This window comes from Mercenaria mercenaria, chromosome 7 (genome assembly GCF_021730395.1).
Source record: "Mercenaria mercenaria strain notata chromosome 7, MADL_Memer_1, whole genome shotgun sequence".
Classification (NCBI taxonomy): domain Eukaryota; kingdom Metazoa; phylum Mollusca; class Bivalvia; order Venerida; family Veneridae; genus Mercenaria; species Mercenaria mercenaria.
In genome coordinates, this window is record NC_069367.1 from 47,518,524 (window position 1) to 47,543,330 (window position 24,807).

The 24,807-nt window shown below is 34.8% G+C and overlaps 1 protein-coding gene across 2 annotated transcripts in view; it reads right to left on the bottom strand.

The window, feature by feature from the left end:
- The window catches only part of LOC123555869 (arylsulfatase J-like), a 142,246-nt gene that overhangs the window by 20,938 nt on the left and 96,501 nt on the right, over positions 1-24,807 (bottom strand). For both annotated transcript variants that reach the window (XM_053548344.1, XM_053548343.1), the window contains exons 5-7: positions 19,636-19,747; positions 17,774-17,869; positions 10,861-11,110 (exon numbers count right to left, since the gene is read on the bottom strand). In XM_053548344.1, the coding sequence (XP_053404319.1) occupies positions 10,861-11,110; positions 17,774-17,869; positions 19,636-19,747 (458 nt within the window). The remainder of the gene's footprint in view (positions 1-10,860; positions 11,111-17,773; positions 17,870-19,635; positions 19,748-24,807) is intronic.

The following is a 24,807-nucleotide window of genomic DNA, read 5'->3' on the forward strand; positions in this document are numbered from 1 at the left end:
AATTTGGAGGTCAGTGCATTTAAAATGTGTTGGAATATTGGCAAAATCAGATGAATTTTGTTATATTTTGCATTCTAAAACCATGCAATAATTTCATTCCAGTTACAATTCACTGTTTGTAAGTTTTATATTGATGACATATTTCTTTGTGTAAATTCAGCAGAATATATACACTAGTTATACATTTTGTTGCAATACATTGTGTTTGGAAATTAAAGCCTAAAAATTAATCCCCTTTATTACAACAGGTTAAATAGAATACAACAGAAGTGTAAACCTTACATTATGCATCTTATAAGCGAAGTCTCATCATCATCAGACTTCTAATAGCAAATTAAAATCCCGTTTCAGTTATCAAAATGTATGTGAAATGCATTTCTGTATATTTTGTCTTCTGAAACCTTGCAACTCCTTTTTCTGCACATTTATCTGCAATTTCTGTATTACATTTTAAAGAGATATGGAGAGCTCATTTGTGTGTGTAAATTCAGCAGAATTTAAACGGTTAATTTAAATTTCATCCAAATATATGACGGTATTATGGATATTACAAAAATTGCCTACCAGAAATTGAATAGTATATAGTTATATACTTGAGGTAAGCATGGAAACTGTATACTTTGAACACAGATCTATATAAACATGGTGATTGGTTCTTTATAATGGTTTTGGTAATTTATAAAATATAAATTACAGATCTCAGTGTGGTGTGTTTTTTATCTGCATTTAGTGAAAATTACTGCTCGTTCGCCTCTGTAAATCCTGTAGTCATTGGAGCAACTACTGGAGCTATTTCTAACACAGTACTTGTCTTAAAAGGTTGTAGAACAACATATTTCATATTGAAAGAAGTTACACGTATGATTTGACCTCCGGACAAGGACGTGCCACGTACTGAAACGCTGTAGGTATTCTACTACTACTAGCAAGACCCAAAGACTTTAAGCAATTGATAACGTTAGTAACAACTCTCAGAAGGGTGTCACTACAGTATTTAGTGTCTGAGTTTATCATACTAAGAACAGGGACAGGATAACAAGAATAAAAAGATGGTAAAGAAACATCAAGAACAACATATCCTAAATGCGGAATAGAAGAATCACTGACACCTCTTATACCTAAACTAAAGTCAGACAAACTGTTCATATCGGGGCTAGAGTTCAGTGAAAAAAGTGAAAAAATCCTCCCTCGAAGTGGTAATCATAGAACCCGTATTCACCAATCCTATCGTATTAGTACCATTTACAATCAGGTCTGCTTCATCTGCATGTCCAACAAGGGCTACTTGTTTAGGGCTACTTGGAACGTTCTGACCTCATATATGCCCTGTAATGGAGGTCTGTTGGAGTTAAATTCCTCCTTGCCAGGTGTCTTCTCCTTTTCTTCATCTTTTGGTTTCTCGGTCTCTCTTGTTATTCCATCTATTGGAATTAGCTTTCCATGACCACTGTTCACCACCACTACCTTCCATATATTCTTTTAATTATGTTTCCAGGCTCTCTAACCGTTTCTGCATCTTACCTATTTGGTCAATAAGGTGTTGTATCTCATCCATAATCTAACATTATACATGTGCCGCTACCTTGGCTGGCTGAGTTAGTGTATAATTTTTTTGTATTGTGACCTATCAACATTAGCGGGGAATTTCAGATCGTAACTCTCGCCTATGTCTATTAAAATCAATATCTTTCTCAAATTTGTCTCTGGACCTGCATCTCTCAGACCTGACTATAAACGATTCTCATCTCATCTCTACTCCGTTTGTCTATAATAACTTAGACACTACTCAAGAACCGACCCAGTCTTAATCTGTACGCTGTACCTGATTCTTCTGACATACACTATAGAATTGCTCTTTTGATTTTCCTGTAGATCTAACATTTCCAAATACACGATCCAGCGCATTCCAAATCTTCTCTCTCTACAATCGAAAATTCACCTAAATGTAAAAGCGCAGCTCGTGCGGTATATTTTATTGACTTACGCAATGCCTCTCTTATCGTATGCATTGGGTAGAGACATTCTTTTACTAAACAATTCACATCATGTTTCCATACCTCATACTGATTAGGTGACTTGTTATCCCCAGAGAAAAAAAAACTGGTAATTCTGGAACACGTGGTATGTCAGAATAACAGAGAGTTTGAGATTTCAACCTTCGCCTCCCCCTTCAACGTCTCTTGCGAAGTTAACGTATGAAGTTGAAGTTCGATTAAAATTCCTTGAGATTTCAAACTTTAGAATGAACCTTACTTCTTTTAATCCGCCCATTCAATTTATCTGTAATTATGATCGTTTTTCTCGTGCATTTTCATATCAATTGTCCGAAATTGCAGGACTTTTACAAGAGGTTTTAAAAATGAAAATTAAATAAAAACATTTCAATTTACATAATCATCGCATGGATATTAGTGCGATTACAAAAAAAAATCATTTTATATAAAATGATGCCAGTATACAACGCACGATTGTAAATTACTAGTATACATGAGAGGAAATAAAAATGATAATCATATCAACATATTCTATTGTTGATGGTGTTCTTGAAATATATTACAGTTAATATTTTTTTTAAACAAAAACATGAGACAACAACTACTACAAATACATTTCTCGATATACTTTGAAGTTAAGTTAAATATATGAGATAAAGCAAACACAAAAGGCTGTTGACTAGTATTTCATAATTTTTCTTAAAGTTTTTTTTTTTTTTTTACTTTGAATTGGTACTTTGTACATCGAATTCCTTAAAAGACGCGTTTTACTTGTAGACTGTACCTGTTGAAAACCTAACCTTTTAAAAGATATGTTGATAACATGAGCCAATATACGCAATTTATGAGTACATTTAACAAGCGATTTGAAACAAATGTAAGATATTCTCGTGATATCATACGTTTTGGCATCATGACACTCAGTTTGACTCTGTACAATGCCAAACTCTCAAATAACACAATATATTCGTGCCAAGTCACCATGTGTCTAGCGAAACAGTCAAGAACTGCTAGGTGGAGACGAAAACTGTCGCACAAAATAACATGTGGGCATATACACGTATTTGTTTGAATATACTATTTCATAAGTAAAGCATGTGCAGATAGGAATTTTGATTAGAGGGACACCAACTTTAAAGAGGGGTCACCCATTCATGGGGTGGTGGTGGGGTAGTCACACCGATTTTCTTTGTAAAATGTAAGAATCAAAGGGGGATTGACCCACAATGCTCCTCTGCCAGGCTCTGTGTCCGTGCATGTAAAGAATGGAGTTATCCCATACGGCTGACAGGAAACTTCTCGCATCATGATATCATAGATCTGAAATTGTCTGATACTTCAGAATTTTTTTCCGTCTTACTAGTACCATTTTATGTTTATAATTAAAACGTAATTGTCTTATTAAGTGTCCGCCAGAAACGGATTGATTTTATTTGGAAGTTAAAATAAAAGTTCCACCAAATGATAATCGCGCGTTATCATTCATTTTTCAAGTAAAATGACTATCATGTCATGTGCCTCCATCCAGATTTCAGTCTTTGATGCCGAGTATGTGGACAGAGTAGATGTACAAAAACTGAAGTTTTGACTTTCGTGATATCACATCTTCGGACGTTCAAAACTTCACTTCTTACGACAAAAAGGCCCGTCTGGTATAATCAATACCGCCTGAAGACACAAATATGCCGTAGAAGTTAAAGTTTGAACAAAATCTCAAAGTTTCTCAAAATCAGTCGATAACTTCATACTTCCAGGTTCAATTCAATGTATTTAGTTAAAATCATTAGCCAAACAAATCTTCATTGTTCTTATACTTATTGATAGTGTTTCGCATCAAATTTAGTCCAGTTATACATATGGATACTCGAATAACTTAATAAGCAGAAATCCTGAAACTAAGCTTTTTATTTCACATAGTAATAACGTGAAGTCTTAGGCTTACTTGATATTACATGGAAAACTTTAGTAGCAACGTCTGATATAAATAAAATACACGCATATCGGTGACGTTTTACCCCAAATATATATGAGAGACGTTGAAGGGGAAGGCAAAGGTTGAAATCTCAAACTCTCTAATATTGACTATCAGACTTGGACCTGGTGGAATAGGAGGAGGGTATTTCTTCTCTTGTCTAGAAAAGGGACGGGATATATGTTAGATGAGACTGGAATTTTGATCCCGTCTGTTTTAGGAGGGTTTGGTTTAATAGAAAATATAGGGTTTTGGAACCCCTTAGGTACAAGAGAAGAGATCTAACCGACAGTTATATTACCTGACGGGGGTAGGTGTCACATCAAAAGTTACAAACCGGGTACACTATGGAATACTGGTTACTTCGTTTACCTAGAGCCTACAGGATTTGGCAAAGTATTCAAGGTCGGCATTTCTATGCAAAAAAGGTGTAGTGTCATCTGATATGATGAAAACTAGTTTAATATCGTTTCTCAGTTGTATTATCAATCAAATTATGTAACAACTGAAAAATACTTTTAAGTTACTTAAAATTCAGCTTTATTACAACGGCCCATTTATTCACCATACACAGTATAGAATTAAATAAGTAATTTTAAAAAATAATATCTCCAAGAGTCTATAGATTTAGGAACAAATGTGCCTTAACAATTCAAAATAAATGACCATCAAAGCACACCATACAGACTATGTACACAACTGTCAATTCACATTAGCAGACATCAGCAGATTCAAATGTAAAAAAACGCCATAACATATTTTTAATAAGTGGCACTTCTGTCACTACATTTGAGAAATGTAATAAAAAAAAGAAAAAAGAAAAAAGACTTCAATTATGACTCCAATACTCCACAATACAATACCACTCTACATTCAACAATGTTACTTAGAATTCAGAATTCCCAGAATTGTAACACCATTTGAAAAAAGTTACTAACGGCACAAGTGATTATCTATTTTCACTATATTTCTTCAGTGTCCTAAACACTCCACCATAGACTTCACATCAGCCAACGGCTGCTGTTATATACACGTTTCAAATCTCTGCTCAACAGTCAATCTTACTCATGTCTTTGATCCACCGAAAGACAGGACTCCAACACTTAAAGCACGCAAGGGTAGCTCTTTATTGTTTATGTTTACCTGAAAGATTTATTTTAAATAAATCTCTTGTCTGATATAATCAAACACTGTATAGAAAACCAAAAAATCACCAATTAATTCACACTCACAGTTCATTTATTTCACTTTATCTTTTTATACAAATTTCTGTACTTTCTTGATGCTCGAACTGCTGGCATAAAATTTCACGAATACTTACCGCATCAAAACTCACGGAAATCTTTATCATAAAACTGTGAACAATTTATTTTGTGAAAACCAATATTTCACAGTTACACTTAAACGCCAAGTTAAATTACAAGCAAAATTGAACAAGCAAATATGCTAAATAGTAATTACAATCTTTATATATATGTAGAAAACACACACTGAAATATACTTTTGCGGTGGTTCACGCCATTTTGTGTTTTAGTCATTTATTTGACTTCTACATTATTTCTGGTGCCTTTGCAGGCTACAGCCAGTATACCATTAACAAAACCGTAGAACCCATGTACGATTGAAACCGTAGCAGTAGCCAGTGTGACCTTTGTTTAGAAAGTGAATGGTAGCGAATCATTGGGAGCGAACATTGTGAGGACGAAACAGTCGTTAACCTCGTTTTCAAATGAAGGATACTCTTCAAAATGGAGAACCCGGAAATAAAAAATAAATACACACAAGATGTTTATTATTTTACTAAGTAATACTGAGCTCAGTTAACGGTAAAAGTCTTTACTTTTTACAATTCTACATCGATGTAATGTTATGTGGAACGTTTACTATTGGAAATACACGTGTCATCGTTGGAGTACAAACTGATTTTGACATCTGTCAGATTTGACAGTTACAGTTTCAACATATTGATTAAAGGAACTTCTTCATCAACATAGTGCTTAGTAGACTATTTATGACAGCATTTAATTTCAGTTATCTTTAATGACAAGTCAAAAATTTCATCAACTGATTTAGGGAATTGTTATGATGTGTTTATATTTTGTTGGACATTTGAAATTCTAGATTTCCAGTGCGTGGAGGTGTATGTCACGGTACTGACTTGGACACACCGACAACCGGTCAGCTCGGTCGGTATAGCACTCGTCCTGAAAGCGAGGGGTCCTGGGTTCGAGCCCCGGACTGACTGCACATTTTTCTCACCCTGTGAGATTTGGCGCCCAACATGGGAACGTGGAATGTTTGCTTGGTCAGTCTAACGACGATTGTAGTATTATGTTCCTCCGGAATTCGATGTGGGGGTGTATGTCACAGTGCGGACTTAGTTCAGTGTAAGGTTGTATCACGTTTTGAATTTCCTGTGAATGACCAAAAAACCACAAAGAATATTCAGGTATTTCTAAATATCGTTACGTTATGATTCAGCCTAATGTTTTTCTTTGTCTATCAGAAAGGAACAACTTTCATGTCTTAAGATTGTGTTTTGGTACCTCTATTACCGACAGTGAACTAAAACAATAGAAATTGACTTCAGTGAGCTCAACAAAACAATTTCAAGCGCAGATATTGATTTGGGACGTATAGTAAATTACATATATCAATGTCCTACCAAGATACGTACGAAAACAATGCATATGCAAATTGGTAAAATAAAAATAATTTTGACAGATCGTGAAAATTAATGACAAAATTTGACAGGTGTGCGATGTCCCATGACTTAATTTTAACTTTGCTCTTTTTACCTTCCTGTTTGATTTTCTTAAAAATGTTTTCTATACTGTAGCTAACAACTTTAGTAAAACAATAAAATAACATACTGTTAATTTACTGTCATTTTGTCTATCCAAATCACATAAGAATTCATATTGTTTCAATCATCTGTCACTAATTAGGGACATCCACACGGTTGCAGTTAGACAAAACACATCCCCTATTTTCCCTTAAAACACGGTTGTGATGTAATCCTTTGTTAGTTTTGTCCATTATAAAGGTTATTGTACCGATACCGTTCTATACACACGATTATTTTACTATACCTGTCCATTATTAACCTGTAACTGTCCATTCTTAAAATAATGGATACTTTAAGAATGGACAAGTACAGGTTAATAATGGACAGGTATAATAACAACCTTGTACGTTAAGAGGTGTGAGTACATTAACCTATGATATTCGAAAGTTTCAAAATATAAACTGCAACGTTTTACAGAACTTGTAGCTGCATTAAAAAAACTGAAGGGGAACGTATGCCTTTAACCCAAACGCCCAACAAATTATCAGTTAAATAGAAATCAAACAATGTGACAAAAGTAATTACAGAATGTTAGTTTCAATGTTCAACCGTTAGAAAGTAGTAAACTCCTCTTTGTGTACTCCTAAATCGCAATAGAAAAGTATCGCAGATATACATTTGATATGGCATTTTCAGTCAAAAATAGATGAAAATAGGCAACGTAATTTAAAACAAGAGCTGTCGGAGGACAGCAACCTCTACTATTTAACAGCCTTGTCAATTGAATGAATATTAAAGTCGAAAAGTGGGCATAATTTTGTAAAATTGCAAAACAAATTATGGAACCTGTACAATGCATATCAGCTCATGTAAATGGACAATTGTGCAAGTTTCAATCCATTCCTATTAGTGGGTACTGAGATACCAGTTTACATACAAACAACTGATTAGTCGAAAAAAATGGCATAATTTTGTAAAAATGCATAGTAGAGTTATGGAACCTAAGCACTGCATGTCAGATCATCACAGTGAACAAGTGTTTGACGTTTCAATCCATTTCCATTAGAAGGTACTGAAATACCAGCTTACATATAAAACCGTAATAAAAATTTCTATGTCGAAAAAGGGGCATAATTTTATATAAAAATCAAACAGAGTTATGAAACCTGTGTAGTTTAAGTAAATTTATCACAGTGAATAAGTGTGTGAAGTTTCAATCCCTTCCCGTGGTCACAAAGATACCAGCTTACATACATAAACTTAACAAATCGGGACGGCGACTCGTACGCCGACGCATTGAAGAAATAAAAAAGGTGGAAAATCACAGGTAAGCATAAACGAAAATATTGCAGGCTTTGTTTGATTGAGCCTGCTCTTGGACGGTAGTGGAAGTGCAAGCTTCCACGCCATCTAGCCCCGGGTTGAGCAGAACTCAACATTTACACATGTTATAAGTACCAGAATGTAATTTAGAGACATTCACAGATCTATTCATATGGCGGTGCACATGAAACCTTCAATGATGTACAGAGTGCAGTTCCATGAGAAGCCGCGTATGGTCCTCAGATTAAATAATGGCTGTGTCCTAAACGAGAAAACAATCGGCAGAATTAAACAAACGCCACCTATTCTGTGAAACGTCTAACTTTTTTCTTTCTTTTTCAAATGCTGCAGACCTATCTTTATCATGCAGTGTTCGTGTAAAATTTGTTAAATGTTTGCCATAACTGACATTTGTTAAGTCCTACCCAAAAATGTGCAATTTCACCTTTCTACAACAAAGCCAAAAGGAAAAAAAAGAAAAAAAGAAAAAAAAAAGAAAAAAAAGTCAAGTTTCCTAAAGTTTTACTGCACGTTTCGGAATTACCAGAAAATTTGGCCGTAATGATCTTAATTTAACAATACAATTTTCTTGCAATAACGATGTTATTTATTCTACTAACGAAATATTTTCTCGTAAAAAAGAGATATAAATCATAACGAGTAAAGGTCTTATATGATACAGGTAATATTCTTCTAATAAAATTGATAGCATATCCCGAATCTCGTATTTTGTAATAACGATATAAAATACATACATACATTTTACAATGTCTTCACCTGGACCTCTGATTTATTAAATTTATTGATTTATACAAAACTGCAAACACAGCACGAACAAAGCATGGACAACTATTGAAACATACATCACATGGCCATGTTAAATTGTACTTTTTGTAAAGGTACTTCAAATCATTCATAGATATGACAAAACGAGATATGTTAGAAACTTCCCTATAAATCAGGATATCATTAACGTTTTAAAAAAAAATAATTGCAATAAATATTTGTATGCAATCTAATTTAAACCCCATTTGATTTGGTATTTTTATTTAGCACAGAGACACATATCAATGAATTGTCTTTGCCTCAAAGAGGACAATATTAGAGACATTATATAATATCACGACAATCTTGATTTTTTCGTGAGGACCGTGTTTTAAGTCAGAGAAAAGCCTCAAACTATCCATTATGTGAAAGAACAGACAGTTTTCGGCTTTTCTCTTTTACATAAAGTTTGAGGATTTAGATGAATCACACACATATATTGGACACAAAGTTTTATATATGAACGGGCGAAACTGGTTATTTATTTCTTTATTTTTATTGATTTTTAAATGTTTATAGACAATATTAAAATGTAAAGACTTAAGCATCTTTCTCCACATCGTTTTCCCCCTATATATATATACAATACCGTAGAAATGGGCAGATGTTCGTTTGATCTATAGATTCAATCGAGGGTAGAAGTGGGCAGATATACCCGTAGAAGGCGGGGCAGACTAACGGTACTGGAATTGAAAAGAATTAGCCCACATTTACAGAAGGGTGTAAACACATATGCATATTCTCTTCACACACACATACAATAAGCATACATAAATACAGTACATACAAAAGGGTAGGACCAGATGTTTTAACAACATTATCGGGGGCCCTTCCCTGAAATATACAGTACAGACTTAGTCACGTAAGTGGAGAAAATTTGTCGGGCAGCTGGGTCGGAAGAGCACTCGCCCTGTAAGCGAGGAGTCGCGGGTTTGAGCCCCAGACTGACTGCACATTTTTCTCACCCTCTGACATTTAGCGCCCAACATGGGACCGTGGCATGATTGCTTGGTCAGTCTTATAACGCCTGTAATATTATATACCTTCGGAATTCGAAGATGAATTTCCAATATGTTGGGGTGTCTGGCACGGTTCGGACTTGGTCACGTTAGGAGAGAAAATGTGTCAGGCAACCGGTTAGCTCAGTCGGTAGAGCACTCGCAAATTTAAGACCACGTTATTATATTATTTTATTTTATTTTTTCATTTCTAAAATTGACAATGCGCGAATTAAAGCCCGCGCGAAACAGTCCTTTTTCACTTTTCACGTTTTCGCTAAATTTCATGCCAGCGAATTTAGATTATTTCACAGTACTTAGCCTTCCTTCGAAAGTTTCCTAAATCGTTAAAGCAATTAAATACACTGGTTGCTAAACCGCCTTCGTTATGCATTATTTTGAGTTTATTATCTACGTTTATCCAGAATCGAGGGTCCACTTATTAGCACACGATAGGCACTGGAAGTTTGGTCTTATCTTTCATACTAGTATCGGTGTTTTGTACAGTATATCTTATTTTTCGTAAACATTTGTAATATAGATAATGTCGTCGCTTTTACCATTTGACGTCTGAATTCTGTTTAACCTCGATTTCATTAATGCATAGCTGTTATACAATCTGGTATTTGAATAATGATTGGGTTTAGGAAAAACGTTCAAAATACCACCGGGACTAGGTTCCGCGTTCAATTTTACCTTTTATCTGTATCAGATATATGATAATATCATTCAAAATGGACAATTATCACTTTAAAAATAAGTTTGCATTTATTTTAATATTCTAATTGTAGTATTCCTGTCACAAATTCAAAGGTTGAATTTTGTCCGCCTTGTTCAAATTGAAGTGATCGGGGCGTAGGGGAGGAAGGTGTGTATTCTGTCAAGGGGATGTCGTTTTTCATTCCATTTTGGAACGTATCAGGGGTCGACTCAGTGTAGAACTGAGTTAAGATAACTTACCTGATTGTCTCCCACTGGTCAAATCCATCTAAAGGATTAGTTCCATTTAAGTTTCCTCCCGCAAGTTTGACCAAAGTAGGAAACCAGTCTGTCACGTGCATAAGTTCCTTCGAAATAGATCCTTTCACCTTCTCATCTAAAAGCATGCTGTGTACGAAGCCAACTGCGCGTATTCCACCTTCATACAGCATTCCCTTTCCTCCTCGTAATGGCAAGTTACTACTTCCCTTATTTATTTTGCCGCCATTGTCTGTCATTTTAAAGAGATATTTTCAATTACTGTTTGCACTTTTTCAGATTTTCTTCCATATTTACCAAAACGTCATATCGTTAGTCAACCCGTTTAAGTGCATTAAAACATTAAATCAATAAAATATATATATATAGCCAATGTAATAAACAAGAGTTATCAGTGAATTGATGTAGCTTACCAACTCTCTTTTATCATAAGAGATGTGTCAATTATTTCCGTGTAGGACATAAATGGAAACCGATTAGTTAACAGCTTATTTTGATAAATTATGGGGCAAAACTTTCAATTTAAAAGAAATACTTTTATAAAAGTAGCTTTGAGTTAAACTTCCAATGAAAAATAACATTCACTTATGATATAACACAATGTTTTTTGGAGGAGGGTGTTAAGTTTTGATAAGCCTTTGGGGGTATACGGAAGTGAATGCATATCCTGATAATTTGCGGAATTTCTTTAAATTAAATCTTTAATACGAGGGGTGTTCCAAAAGTAATGTCACTTGCATCGGTTCTCCTATACTGCAAATGTTCTGATCATTTTAACTTGCTCTGCCCTTCAAAATACTCTCCGTCAGCCTGAATGCACCTTTTGAGCCGGTCAATCCTCTTTTGGAAACACTTTTCATACTCTTCTATGGGAAAACACCCATCAGATACTGATATACTGCAGATCCAAGGGCATTTCTCGATTTGTATCTCTTTCCAGACAGATGATATTTAAGTTTGGGAAACAGAAAATAGTCGCAGGGGGGCCAGGTCTGGCGAAAACGGAGGGTGTGGAAGGACGGTAACCTCTGACTCCAAAAACTCGGTCACAATGCGTGCCTTGTGAGCGGATGCATTATCATGCAAAAGTCGGAGGTACTTAAGTCCTGTTTTGGGGCGGCGACTTTTGTAGTAGTTCTTCAATTTTCTTAGAACAACATTTTTTATAGAATTTTCCTATGACCGTACTGCCTTTTGGTACCGGAATTTGAATGATTGGACCCTTATGAGTGAAAAAAATACATACAAAACCTTCTTCACCGTTCGTATTCGTTTGGCAATACTTGGGCGTCTCGCATTTTTGGTGACCCAAATTCGGTTGGAATACTTCCGCTTTGGTTCAAAATAATAAACCCAGGTTCCATTACCAGTAACTATATTATCAAAAACCTTTTTGCTGTATTTTAGGTACATGTTCAGAAGTTTTTTTGCCATTGTTACACGGGTCCTCTTTTGTTCATCTGTTAACAAATTGGGTATCCATCTTGCATTTATTTTTTATTTTAAGTTTTAGGTGTTTCTTCAAAATTCCATGAACTCGTGCTAACGACAAGTTTGTCAGTCGGGCCAATTGCCTTACGGTGAATCGGGCATCCTTTTTTAGTAAATTGAGGATTTTTTTGATGTTACCTTTCGACGTAATTGTTGCAGGACGATCTGTGTGAGCAGCATCTTTGAGTTGCTGCTGTCCGGTCCTAAATTTAGCTACCCACCTACAAATAGTCCTATGAGACATTTGACCTTCCCCATAAATGTCGCACACCTCACGGTGAATATCTACAAGCTTCATGCCGAGTAGCGACCTACCTTTTATGTAGGCCCTAATTTCAAGCACATTTTCAGCTCTTTTCCCAGTCATAAAGTGGAAAGTGTAATGAATACGCTATAAAGCAATGTACACTGTACCAAAGTCAGTGAACGTGTGAGCGCGATATTTACCTATGTTACGATTTAGTGATCGTTCTATCGACACGAGGTGGTTTTGTGTACACATGGCACGATTTCCGCTAAATAAAACACAAATGACATTATTTTTGGAACACCCCTCGTAGCAGTGTATTTCTGTTATATTAGGCCAGGGCTTCTGAAGGCTGTTATATAATTTTTCCGTATAGCAATTCAAAGGGTTATGCAATCAAGCTTGCTCGAGAGACCACGTCCATTTAGAAACATACTGCACTTAGACATTACATTCTCAATTCCTTTGTGTGTTTTAAAACAACAAATTAGGCTTTTTGAGAGACCATTTCACGGCTACTAAACCCCAGCGCCTACACCAAAAAGTGATGATAAGGAAAGGAGCTGTCGGCATTTCGTGGTGCAGCTATTACTGGTTTCAAAATGTAAGCAGCTGAGTAAAATTACATTTTATGCTATATTTTCATGTATAGATTGAACTTATTTCAAGAATCGGAGGATTTAGTGCCATGTAAGAACACATGTACTACAGGTTGACTGTAACATTGTTGTAATATAACGTATATTTTGGTATCATGAGCTTTTCTCCTGATTCGCACATTTTTGTATGTTTTTCAGTTACGTTTCGATGCATAGACACACTATACAAACATTATCGCGCATGCGAATGATCTATATGTGTATGTTACTTACACAGACAAACATTAGAATTAATGAAATTTCCCGAAAAAGAAATATGCCAGTATCTTTTAAAAGTGGTGGCACTATCGCATCATTGATGGCGCTATTCGGTCGTGGTGGCGCTGTGGCGGCGGGTGGTTAACGTTAAAACGTCTGACTAGAAATAAGTAGCTTGATCCATGGGAAATGTGGTATGCTTCCATATATTGTCATTTTCTACCATTTTATTTTGATGTTTGAAATGTTATTATAGAATTAAGAGAAGCATGTGTGAACAATTAGTGAAAACTTAAGTTTTAATCACACTATAAAACTTTTTATATACTCAAGTATCACTATTATAAGATCTGCCTGGATGCACTGTTCTTCCATTGTAGAAGGTAAGTTTCAAGCGGATAGGGAAAAGTGGGTAGCTCATAACAACTTCAAAGATGAAAAAAATCTTGCCGAGCCTTTTTTTTCGAAAGGATTATTTCCAATAAACACTAGCATATCATAGAAGACAAGTTTATAACAAGAGAACAGACTTCATAAAATCTCGTCATGTCAAAGGGCTAAATTTCTTCACTGACGAAAAAATATGTCATGAAACTGAACTCTCCTTCAAAAGAAAATAAAACTTTTGACAAGACATTTACTATCAAATAAAGAAACAATTTAAAATGTGAGACGGTTCTAATGATGATAATAAATATGTAAAATTACCTGAAAATGTTAGCAAAACGGAGAAATGCGGCACTAAATGGTATTTATTTGATGCATATATAGACTGTCATCAATTAGGAGCATAAGTCAACTTATTCCTTTGTTTTCAAGAAAATGTATATAAGAAACCATAACAGAAGTCTTTATAAGATGTCATAGAAATATTTAAAAAATGGAACACATGAGTTTCTGTCATTCCTTGCAGCCTGGAAAATTCCAGCTGATGAAGTTGCATTTTAGTTATAATTTCTAGATGTAATAAAATCACTAGTATTCAATGCAGATGGCGTTCGACAAGTTAAGTATGTAAAATGATTCATTTCACGGAAAAAATTGCCATAAATAATGTAATTTGGTTTTATATGATTAGCTTCATATTTATTTTTATCTTTTATAGGAAATTGGTTGAATTATTTTTTGAAGGATATTTGTATATTTGTCAGTCATATGAGAGATAAAACTATAGTCGTAATTAAACAGCAAACGCAAACTATACGCCACATTGCCACTACTACTGCAAAGCGCCCTCACTGATGTGACAGCGCCACCATATTTAAAAGATACTGGCATATTTATTTTAACTCACTCTACCCTAAAGCGTTATCTCCACTTCTACTCTGCTGATATTTATCTTACAGCCACCTAGGAGGCTGATAAGCCAATCTACCCTGAATACCTAGAGATGCTTTGAGAGATAACATTGATTCTGTAGTTTTTTGCTTGGGATATTGTTGTTAATTAAGGACATATGACATCAAATATGTGTTATAGGTATGGAATTTGCACACTTTGTAAGTAAATTAAAGTAGCTACGCAACAAAGTTAATTTCATGCAGCTGTGTAATACAGTCATTTAAACACAGTGTTGAATTAAAGACACAAAACAAATGACCATATTCTCTCATCAACAACATTTATAAAATGCTACATTTTATCATGCACAAATTTTAACAACAAAGAAGAACAATTCTTAAAAGTAATTTTAATTATCATCATTGCCATTTTCTAACACTGATTTTACTCAGTTATACGCATCTAGGCAATCAAAACGCATTAGAATAAAGTTATTTCTCATACAAAATAGTGTATGTATTTGATATGTATTTAATAAAATGAAACTAAGTGAATATGTTAACTATTGTAGAAATTGTAGACTGAACCTATTGTGCTGAAAATGAGATTACTTTGCACTAATTTTCAGAAAACAAGTACTTTATGAAAATTTAAATTTTTAAACAATTTTGTAGAGTTTCAAAGTATCATACACATGCTGTCGGAATAATTAAGTTATTATTAATACTTTATTCTATAGATCAAGAGACGGTTTCGAAGTTTAACAACAAAATAAATAAATGCCCACAAGATGATTTTACTTTTTCATACACAGATGAGCATTGTAATATCGCATAGGTAGAAATGAGTGGAAGATAGTTTAATCTTACACGTAAACGACGTAAAGATGTGACAATGTTCACGCGGTATGAAAATGTAAAATAATTCAATGAGATTTTTTTTTTTTTTTTTTTTTTTGCATTTCGGTATGATGCGTACACGTTATTTTTGTGCGGTAATTATGTACGTCTGTCTTTATTGACGTGTATTTTAACAATATCCAATTATTTACATGATTTATATACTCAACGCCTTTTCTAGCTCCATAGCTGGGTATTTAGTTCTATCTCTGCTAAATTTTGACAGATTTGAAAGAAATTCTGGCACAATGTCCAATGATAATTTTATTGCAATAAAACGAAATAACGATAATAATCAGAAGAAAACGCATTTAGTCGTAAAATTGTTTGATCACGCAGATGACATTATTTGATGCATCGCGACGAGCGAAAAATTATATATTTTTGGGTTGCATTATTTGAACTTCATTGGTATCTATCTATTTATTTATTTACTTATTTTTTTATGTTTCGAATCATATAAAAAATAATTCCTAATTTAAAAAAATCACAAATTATAACTCGAACGACGCTCGCTTTTACAGCTTTCTTCAACGAAAGCATTTATTTTTTACAACATCCTGTTTTATTTATGTTTTAAAAATGTTACGCAACAAAAAATGATTGGTCCAATTTGTTAGAAAGAACTTACATATTTTATTTAAGACCAATGAAAGGTGACGACTGAAAGCGTCAGCGGAATTCAGAGCTACTACTGTAAGGACGCATGTACGCGGCGTGCGATTTCCTGATGTAGATAACAACAACGCCTAGAAGCGCCACGCGGTATAAGATAACAATCGGCCGACGCATTGATGCGTCGCCCGTGCAGAATGAGTTAAGGGGAATTTCTTTAATTGTAATTTTTGTCTGTGTAAGTACCATACACATTTAGATCATTTGCATGCACGAAAATGCTCTATTAATGTGTCTATGTATCGACATTTTTAACAATGATATTCAATATCTATGATAAATTAAAACAAAGTGACTAAGCTATTTAGCTCAGACGAACAGATTTTGAATATGACGTAGATCTCATAAAAAACAACACTTTTTTAACAAGTTTCATGTAGGTCGGATAAAAAATATGGCATCTGACCTACTAACACAAAGATCCATTTTCGGAATAAAGACAATAATTCGGAGAAAATATGAAGTTTAGGAAAGGAAAATTGCTACCATTCTTACGTAGATCTGGCAGAAAATGTAGCATCTACATCGTTTTTATAACATGGCATAACATATACAGTGAAACATCTGTAGAGCAACACCCTTTGGGAAGTACAATATTGAGTGTTATGGAAAGGTTGTTGTTCTGGAGAGGTAAATGATAGTATATCTCAGCTTAGGGAAATTTTGATGATGTTGTTATAGAGAAGTTTTTGCTTAACAGAGGGCCGCTCTGGAGAGGTTGCACTGTATTGTAATAATGATTGATCTGTGGTTAATTCAGATTTTACTGAGCTTAAGTCAAAACTTAAGAATTACTTCGTTTTTTCTAATGTCATGTAATAAAACAATGTTTGAATGACTTGCCAGTCAATAGTCAGTTGACTGGTCCTTCGGACCTCCGGTTACAGTTTTGACTAATGAAAGGCAGGTCTTTCATTAACTGTATACAATGACTTTACCAATGGGCCAACTGTTTTAGTTTTGACCCTGGATGACCCACTTTAGAAATTTACACATATAAAACACATTGGATAGTCAACATACAGATGACACTGATTCCACCAAATTTAACACAATAAAAATATGCTTGATTGAGTGGTTAATTTTGCAAAGTTCAAATGTTTGCAATTTGATCGATTTGAAATTTTATCTAAATTAAAATCATGCAAAGTTAAAACCAGGTGTTTCTTTGAAACTGGAAATTTACTTTTATGATTCTGCACCAAACCGTTGTAATATACACAAAACCAGCTAGTTCTAAATCGTAAACTACCTGTGTTTATCTGTAATAATAAAGGACAAAACCGTTAAATCTGACACCTGGTTACACAATACCTTCCCCGTACTTCCGTTACAATGAACTAAAGTGAATATATATACTATTTTCCTTAATTTTTTCCACGATCGTGTTATGATTATTCCAGTCATATATAACAGACGCAGTAGTATATATATGAACTGCATACCTGTTGTGAAGATAAGCACGGTATTGTTCCACATTCCTCGCAGTTTCAGTGTATTTACAATGGCTCCAACCGCATCATCCATACACGTTGCTATCCCTGTTTTATACAGTTATACATTATGTTAACAATGACATCAGAGCATACTGAATTTGTTGATGAGTTAAGTCAAATCGACGATTATGTAACGTGGCCACATTTCCCACTTTTGACGGTAGAAGAAGACCCCGTGTGCCACTCCGGGAATCATTTAAGGAAAGGGTAGGCACCTGGATAAAACAACTAATCTACCGTAAGCCTTTTGAATGGGGTTTCAAACCCAAATCAGTGAGGGGCAAGTGATTGGAAGCCAACGACCTTAACATCGCGGTCAAGCAGGCCCCCAAAGCGTATTGAATCCTGCTTTTTGTTCGTAGGGGCAAGTGTTGGAATGCTTGAAAGAAGAATATATATTTCGAGATATCCTTACCACAATAGAATCAACGCAATTTTGAGGTATTTCATGGTTTAAATGTCAATCATTAATAGATGTGTAGAGCTTCAGGACTCCACCTTTTGTCTGCGTCCACGTTCGAATTTGTTTGTAAGCTTGTTTCTCAGTAACCAGTCGAGGGAATAAACTAAAGCTTCACACATCGTTAGCATTGATTATCACAAATATGTTCCAAAAGTCTAAATTTCTATTTGACAAATTTCTATTTGAAAGAGAAATGCTGCTTTCTCTACTGAGCAATTTACGTTTTTAATGTAAACTGCTGTCTATGAAAGCACTCGTGCAAATAAACTGAAAATAACGCTTGCTTACTAAGATGATCTTATACGCCACAATTCTGATTTGCTTTTTCACAAAGTAATGCCTCTTCTTCAACCTTGGAATGTTCGGTATTTTTTATGCAAGTTTCAATCTCTGACGGAAATTAATTGAAACTTAGTACGCTACCCATTCCATATATCCTAAATGAAATACATAATTCTAAATTGTCGGTCTGATAAGGTTATGCTCCTTGTTCGACGAAGCAATTCATTTAATATCTAAATGTAAGCTGGTATCCCATCTAAAGGTGCAACACTTTTAACGTTCTTGTCACCAGCTAAGACAAATTAGCAGAAATATGCGTGTGGATATGATAGCTCAAAAGGGCGTTAACTTGTGTACCTGTATTACAACAATGCTTTCAAATAATTTCATGTGTGCCATGGTGGGTCTTAAAGTCATAGTCACCTATAAAACCGTGTTTCATCCTTAAAAAACAACACTTTTTTATAACTGGTAGTAATGAATATTTTGTTCATCATTTTAGGACTACGGCTTTTCGATATTTGCAGCCAACGAATTCCAGTATATTCAAAGCAAACAAGTCTGAATAATAGCTACACGAGGAGAAGACACACAATATAGAACAGAAAAAAGTGTGATAACCTTATGTACTATACATACACACCTGTGACACCAATATTTGTTTGTTTGTTTTTAGTTTATCGCTGTTTTTCACCGTAGTTCAGATATGTAACGGCGGACAGTTAACCAAACCAGTATTCCTTGATTCTGTACCGGTACAAACCTGTTCTCCGCAAGTAACTGCCAAATTGCCTTCATGAATCTCTAATGACTTCAAAGACAATGTCTTATATCAAATCGTCACAAAGAGTATACGCCCCGCCCGAGAATCGAGCTCACGACCCAGCGATCCGTAGATTTGCGCTCTCCCTATTGGGCTAAGCGGGTGAGCTGTGATTCCATTATACATTACGCATATATGATAAGTATACACATTAAGAGCAGCTTTCAAAACTAAAGTCTTAAGAGAGTACAATACAGAACAGAAATACATAAGATAAAATAGTTTGCTTTTTTACTATTTTACCTGCGTGTATTTTTCTAGAAGTCTGGTGTATATGTTCATATTGATCAACATAAGCTTTTGGTGCTTGGAGTGGTCCATGTACAGCTTGATACGGCAGGTACAAAAACATTGGCTGTAATGAAACAGATAAAACAGGAATAAACTTCTGCAATAGTGCACAAATGAAAGGCAAACATTACCTTCTACAAATATGTAAATATGTATACCAGTCTAAAATGAATATCATATTTTAACTGTCATAGCGCAATATTGATTTGAATTAACTACCGATTGAGGAATTTAAAAGGTTATTGAGTATGTATATATATCCAAAATGTATTGATTGGCAATACGGATATTCAATAGCGGAAAAAAAAGATGAATCAAGATGCCTTGAATTTTTTTACATAATTATTTAATTATGCTAATCCAAGTAAATTATATAAAATAATGTAACTCAACCGGTTTCACCCGTTTACGGGATCTTCAGGAGTAATACTGTACTGTTAACGTTAGCAACGTCGCTTGGTAACGACGTCGTTTTATTGTAATAAGGGACGTTACTCTACTGAGTTTTTCAAGGGACGTCACTTTGTAATTATAAATGTGTTAGTTTGCAATTAGTTCTGGACAAAAAGTTTTAATTAATAATGTTTCTTTTTTCCATCTTTTAAATCTGTCTGTTTCTTGTAATTTATAAATTGCCATTATTTTAAATTTTTGAAGTAAATCTTTAAAGCATTCTGCAATGTGGCAACTGACTGGTAGAAGAGCGTTTTCCGGATTCCTTATATGTTGATTATGAAGAGTTACTCGATTTCGTAAATTAGACGTTTCTCCAATATAGTCTTTTGAACATCCGGAACATTTCATTGCATATATGACATTTTGTATTTCACACGTACCGGAAAATTTTTATATGGAATTGTCGGCCATTTTTGAAGTGGTATTTATTTCCTTCTATCAGAAATTAACACAGTCCACATTTTTTCTTTCCACATTGCTTTATTTCTGGTTTCCTTGCCGATTCTGTAAATGATTCTCTTGTTAATAGTTTCTTCAAGTTGGCTGGTTGTCTCTAACTTTTAATGATTCTATTTTGCGAAATAATTTCTTTCATTGTAGTATCGTTATATAATATTGGTAGATTTTCTCTTATTATGTTAAAAAATCTCAAATTTTTCGGATTGTGTGTTGATACATAAGGTATTATATTTTCATCTTGTTTTTCTTTGGTCTTTCTTAATTCTTCTTGATCAATTGATAATGCCCTCTGTATTCCATTACTAGTATATGGAGATTCAAAATGTCATAAATTCACTTAATTAAATTATCTTAAAAGTCTTATTAAAAATACCGTTATAGTTAATGCGCCAGGTGTAGGCTGCATATTTCTGAGCTCCTAAGTTTTGATTGTTTTCAAGTCTTTCTGCTTTATGTAGAATGGTGAAACCTGGCAGATGTGAGCAAAAGAAAATAACTAGGATTGCGTTTTTGTGTTTACTACTGGAATGATTGTGTGCATTTTGAGAAATTGGAATTTTAAAAGCAAAAGTGTTAAATAATGTGACATTTTACACATGTGCATTTGACCTACAGCAATGATGAATAAACACATATCAATGCGGATTAATATGGGAAAATGCACGGCGGTGAAGTCGCTATTTTTATAAGGCCAATACAGAATTGAAAATGCTGACATCTTCCGTTGACGGACACTTCTAAACGTTTGAGTACATGTATTGTCATATTGCTACAAATAAGAACTTCTTGCGTCTTTCAGTCGTATACAGACCACCATCATCACAAAAGAATGGTTTCAGTACTAATGACTTCCTTTAGCATGAATGGCCTCTGTTTCTTTCAAAATACGCAACCATTGACAGGCCAATAGTTATTGTTGGTGACTTAAACTTCCATCTGGACATACATACGGATCGTTACGATTCCAAATTCAACATCTGTCTAGAAACATTTGGTATGGAACAACATGTTCGAAGACCAACGCATGTTGCAGGACATACTTTGGATGTGCTAATCACAAGAGACACTGAAAATGTAGTAGCAAATATAGAAGTTACTGACCAAGGACTATCTGATTCTAATGGGAAGGTATCACGTGACCATTTCGCTGTGATTTTTCATATTCGAGCAGAAAAATCTGCTCCAATAAGGAAAACTGTGACCTTTCGAAAGTTGAGATCCATCGACATTGAATCATTCAGAAACGAAATAAAATCTTTGAAGATTCTCCACACAAATACGTCAATTTCTGATGTTGACGAGCACGTGGAACAATTAAACAACAGTTTGGTATCACTCGTTGACCAGCACGCCCTTGTCCATGATATAATGAAGAACTACACGAAGCCAAACATTTGAAACGAAAACTTGGATTAATGCAGAAAAACAAATCTGACAGTAGATCATGGGATATACAGAAATCATTGTGCTTCTTTGAATAAATTGCTGAAACAAACACGTGTTAATTTCTATTCTGAAAAGATAGAGTCCTGTGAGCGCGATCAGAAAACTTAATTCAAAGTGACAAAGAATCTTCTTAGTAGAGACGGGGAGGCCGTCCTGCCAACATTCAAAGAACTAGCACAAAATTTCAGCGACTTCTTCATCGACCAAATTGATCGAATAAGAAATAAAATTAGGTCAGAAACAGAATTACAAACCGGTGCGGTTACCACCGAGGAAATTCCGAACACACAAACAGATAAACTTATTGAATTTACTCCAGTGTCACAGGATGAAGTGAAAAACATTATTTCAAAATCTGCAAGTAAATCATGTGAGCTAGATCCAATTCCGACATGGCTTTTGAAAGAAGGCTTAGAAGAAATTCTACCGTGCCTCACTAAAACAATTAATGATTCTTTGGAGAAAGCATATGTACCGAAATCCTTCAAAAGTTCGTTGATCAGATCACTCATTAAAAAGTCAGATCTATATGCAATTTTTCAGAAGAACTATAGACCTGTCTCTAATTTACCGTACGTGACTAAAACACTTGAAAAGGTAGTCGATGCTCGTTTGGAAAGCCACTTGTTTTTGAACAGTCTCAACGAAGAACACCTGTGATCATACAAAAATTTTCACTCCACTGAGACTGCATTACTGAAGGTTCAAAATGACATAATCCCTTGACAAAAATGATGTAAAATGTTAGTGATGCTTAACCTATCAGCTGCTTTCGATAACATCGACCACAAGACACTATTGCACCGCCTCCACGACCACTTTGGATAACTTCATATCGCGACCGCTACCAAACTGTGACCATAGATAGTGAATTGTCAAAATAAGTGCAAATGAAGAGCGTTCTCGGACCAAAATTTTTCACAATGTACACTAAACCAGTTGGTAAAATATGCAAGAAACATGGACTAAATCACCATTTTTACGCCAACGATGGGCTGCTTTATTTATCTTTCAAACCAACAAATCCGGTCTCTCTAAAGGATGCTTTACGCTGTGTTGAAAACTGTCTCATCGAGATTGTATCGATGATGAACAGCAACATGTTGAGAATCAATGTCGATAAAACAGAATTCATTGTATTTACCTCTAAAAGAAACAAAACACATAAAATGAACATGGAAAATCATAATAACTCAGTTTTTAGATCAGGATACGGACAGCTACGGCAAATAGGCCACATCAGGAAATGTCTAAATACAGATGACAAAAAATCACTGGTAAATTCACTAGTCACTTCACGCCTTGATTATTGCAATACGCTCTTGTTTGGTGTCCCGAAGGCCTTGCTGAATAGACTTCAAAGTCTTCAGAACACAGCAGCTTGAATCATAACGAGAATATCGCGTTATGATCATCACATTACACCGGTCTTTTTTTCAGATTTTATTAAAAGAACTGCACTGGATACCAGTTACTCACAGAGTGGACTTCAAGATTCTTGTTCACACATACAAAACATTGTATTACCAATCACCGATCTATGTTAAAGACTTACTAGAACTCTATCAGCCAGCAAGAAATTTGAGATCCAAGAACATCTCAAAACAACTAGCTGTTCCAAAAAGCAAAACTGTGAGGTACGGTGAATGTAGTTTTTCATCAGCTGCACCGAAGTTATGGAATACTCTTCCGGCTATCATTAGAGTCGCTAAAAGTTTGGATGCTTTCAAAAGATCATTAAAATCACTTTTTCTTCAAGGTCTATTGAAACTAACTTTGCACTTGAAAACAAGCTGTTGTATGTTCAATAGAAGTTATTTCCTGTTGTTTATTGTTCTTGTGTAGTTTATACAGCGCTTTTGAACGTTTATTTTATAGATGAAAAGAGCGCTATAAATATTCGGTAAATAATAATAATAATAATAATAATAATAATAATAATAAATGAATAAATTCGACTTGTTCCGTTCCATTACGTTAAATACCATTACCTGCATAGGTTTGATACTTTGCGGAACGGAACGAAACCAACTAAAAATATATCACATTCATCCGCCACCGCAGTCCAATGACCTACCTGCTATCACCATTATTATGTTCTATCTATTTTTTTCAAGTGGAAGCGGTTTTTAGGAGCCGCGAGAGCTAAAAATAGATAAAAGCTTTAAACAACTTCTTCTCATGAACACTTGAAAGTTCTTCATTAAACTTGTTCTGTAGACATATAGGTAAAACAGGTAAGCGACTTTGGCCAATTTGTTTGATTGTTTTTTTTATTGGTTGAGTTTAACGTCTCACCGACACAATTATAGGTCATATGGTAACTTTCCAGCTTTGATGGTGGAGGAAGGCCCCAGGTGCCCATCCGTGCATTTTTTTCATTACTAGCGGGAACCCGGGTAGAACAATCGACCTTCCATAAGGAAACTGAATGGTTTCCTCGCATGAAGAATTCAACGCCCAAAGTGAGACTCGAACCCACGTCTGTAAGGCTCAAGTGATTTGAATTCAGCGGCCTTTACCACTCGGACACGGAGACCCCCAAGGTCAGTTTGGTCCTCTTGTGCCTCTTAGTTTAACAGTCTTATTGAAAGAAAAAATGATCATGTTCCGTTACATTTCGTTAAATACCATTATCTACATGGGTATTGGTACTTTGTGGAACGGAAAGGAATCAAGTAAAAAATGATATCGCATTCAACCACGACCTCAAAACGATCATTTGATGTAACTTTTCATCATTATTGATCAATTTTGTCCCTG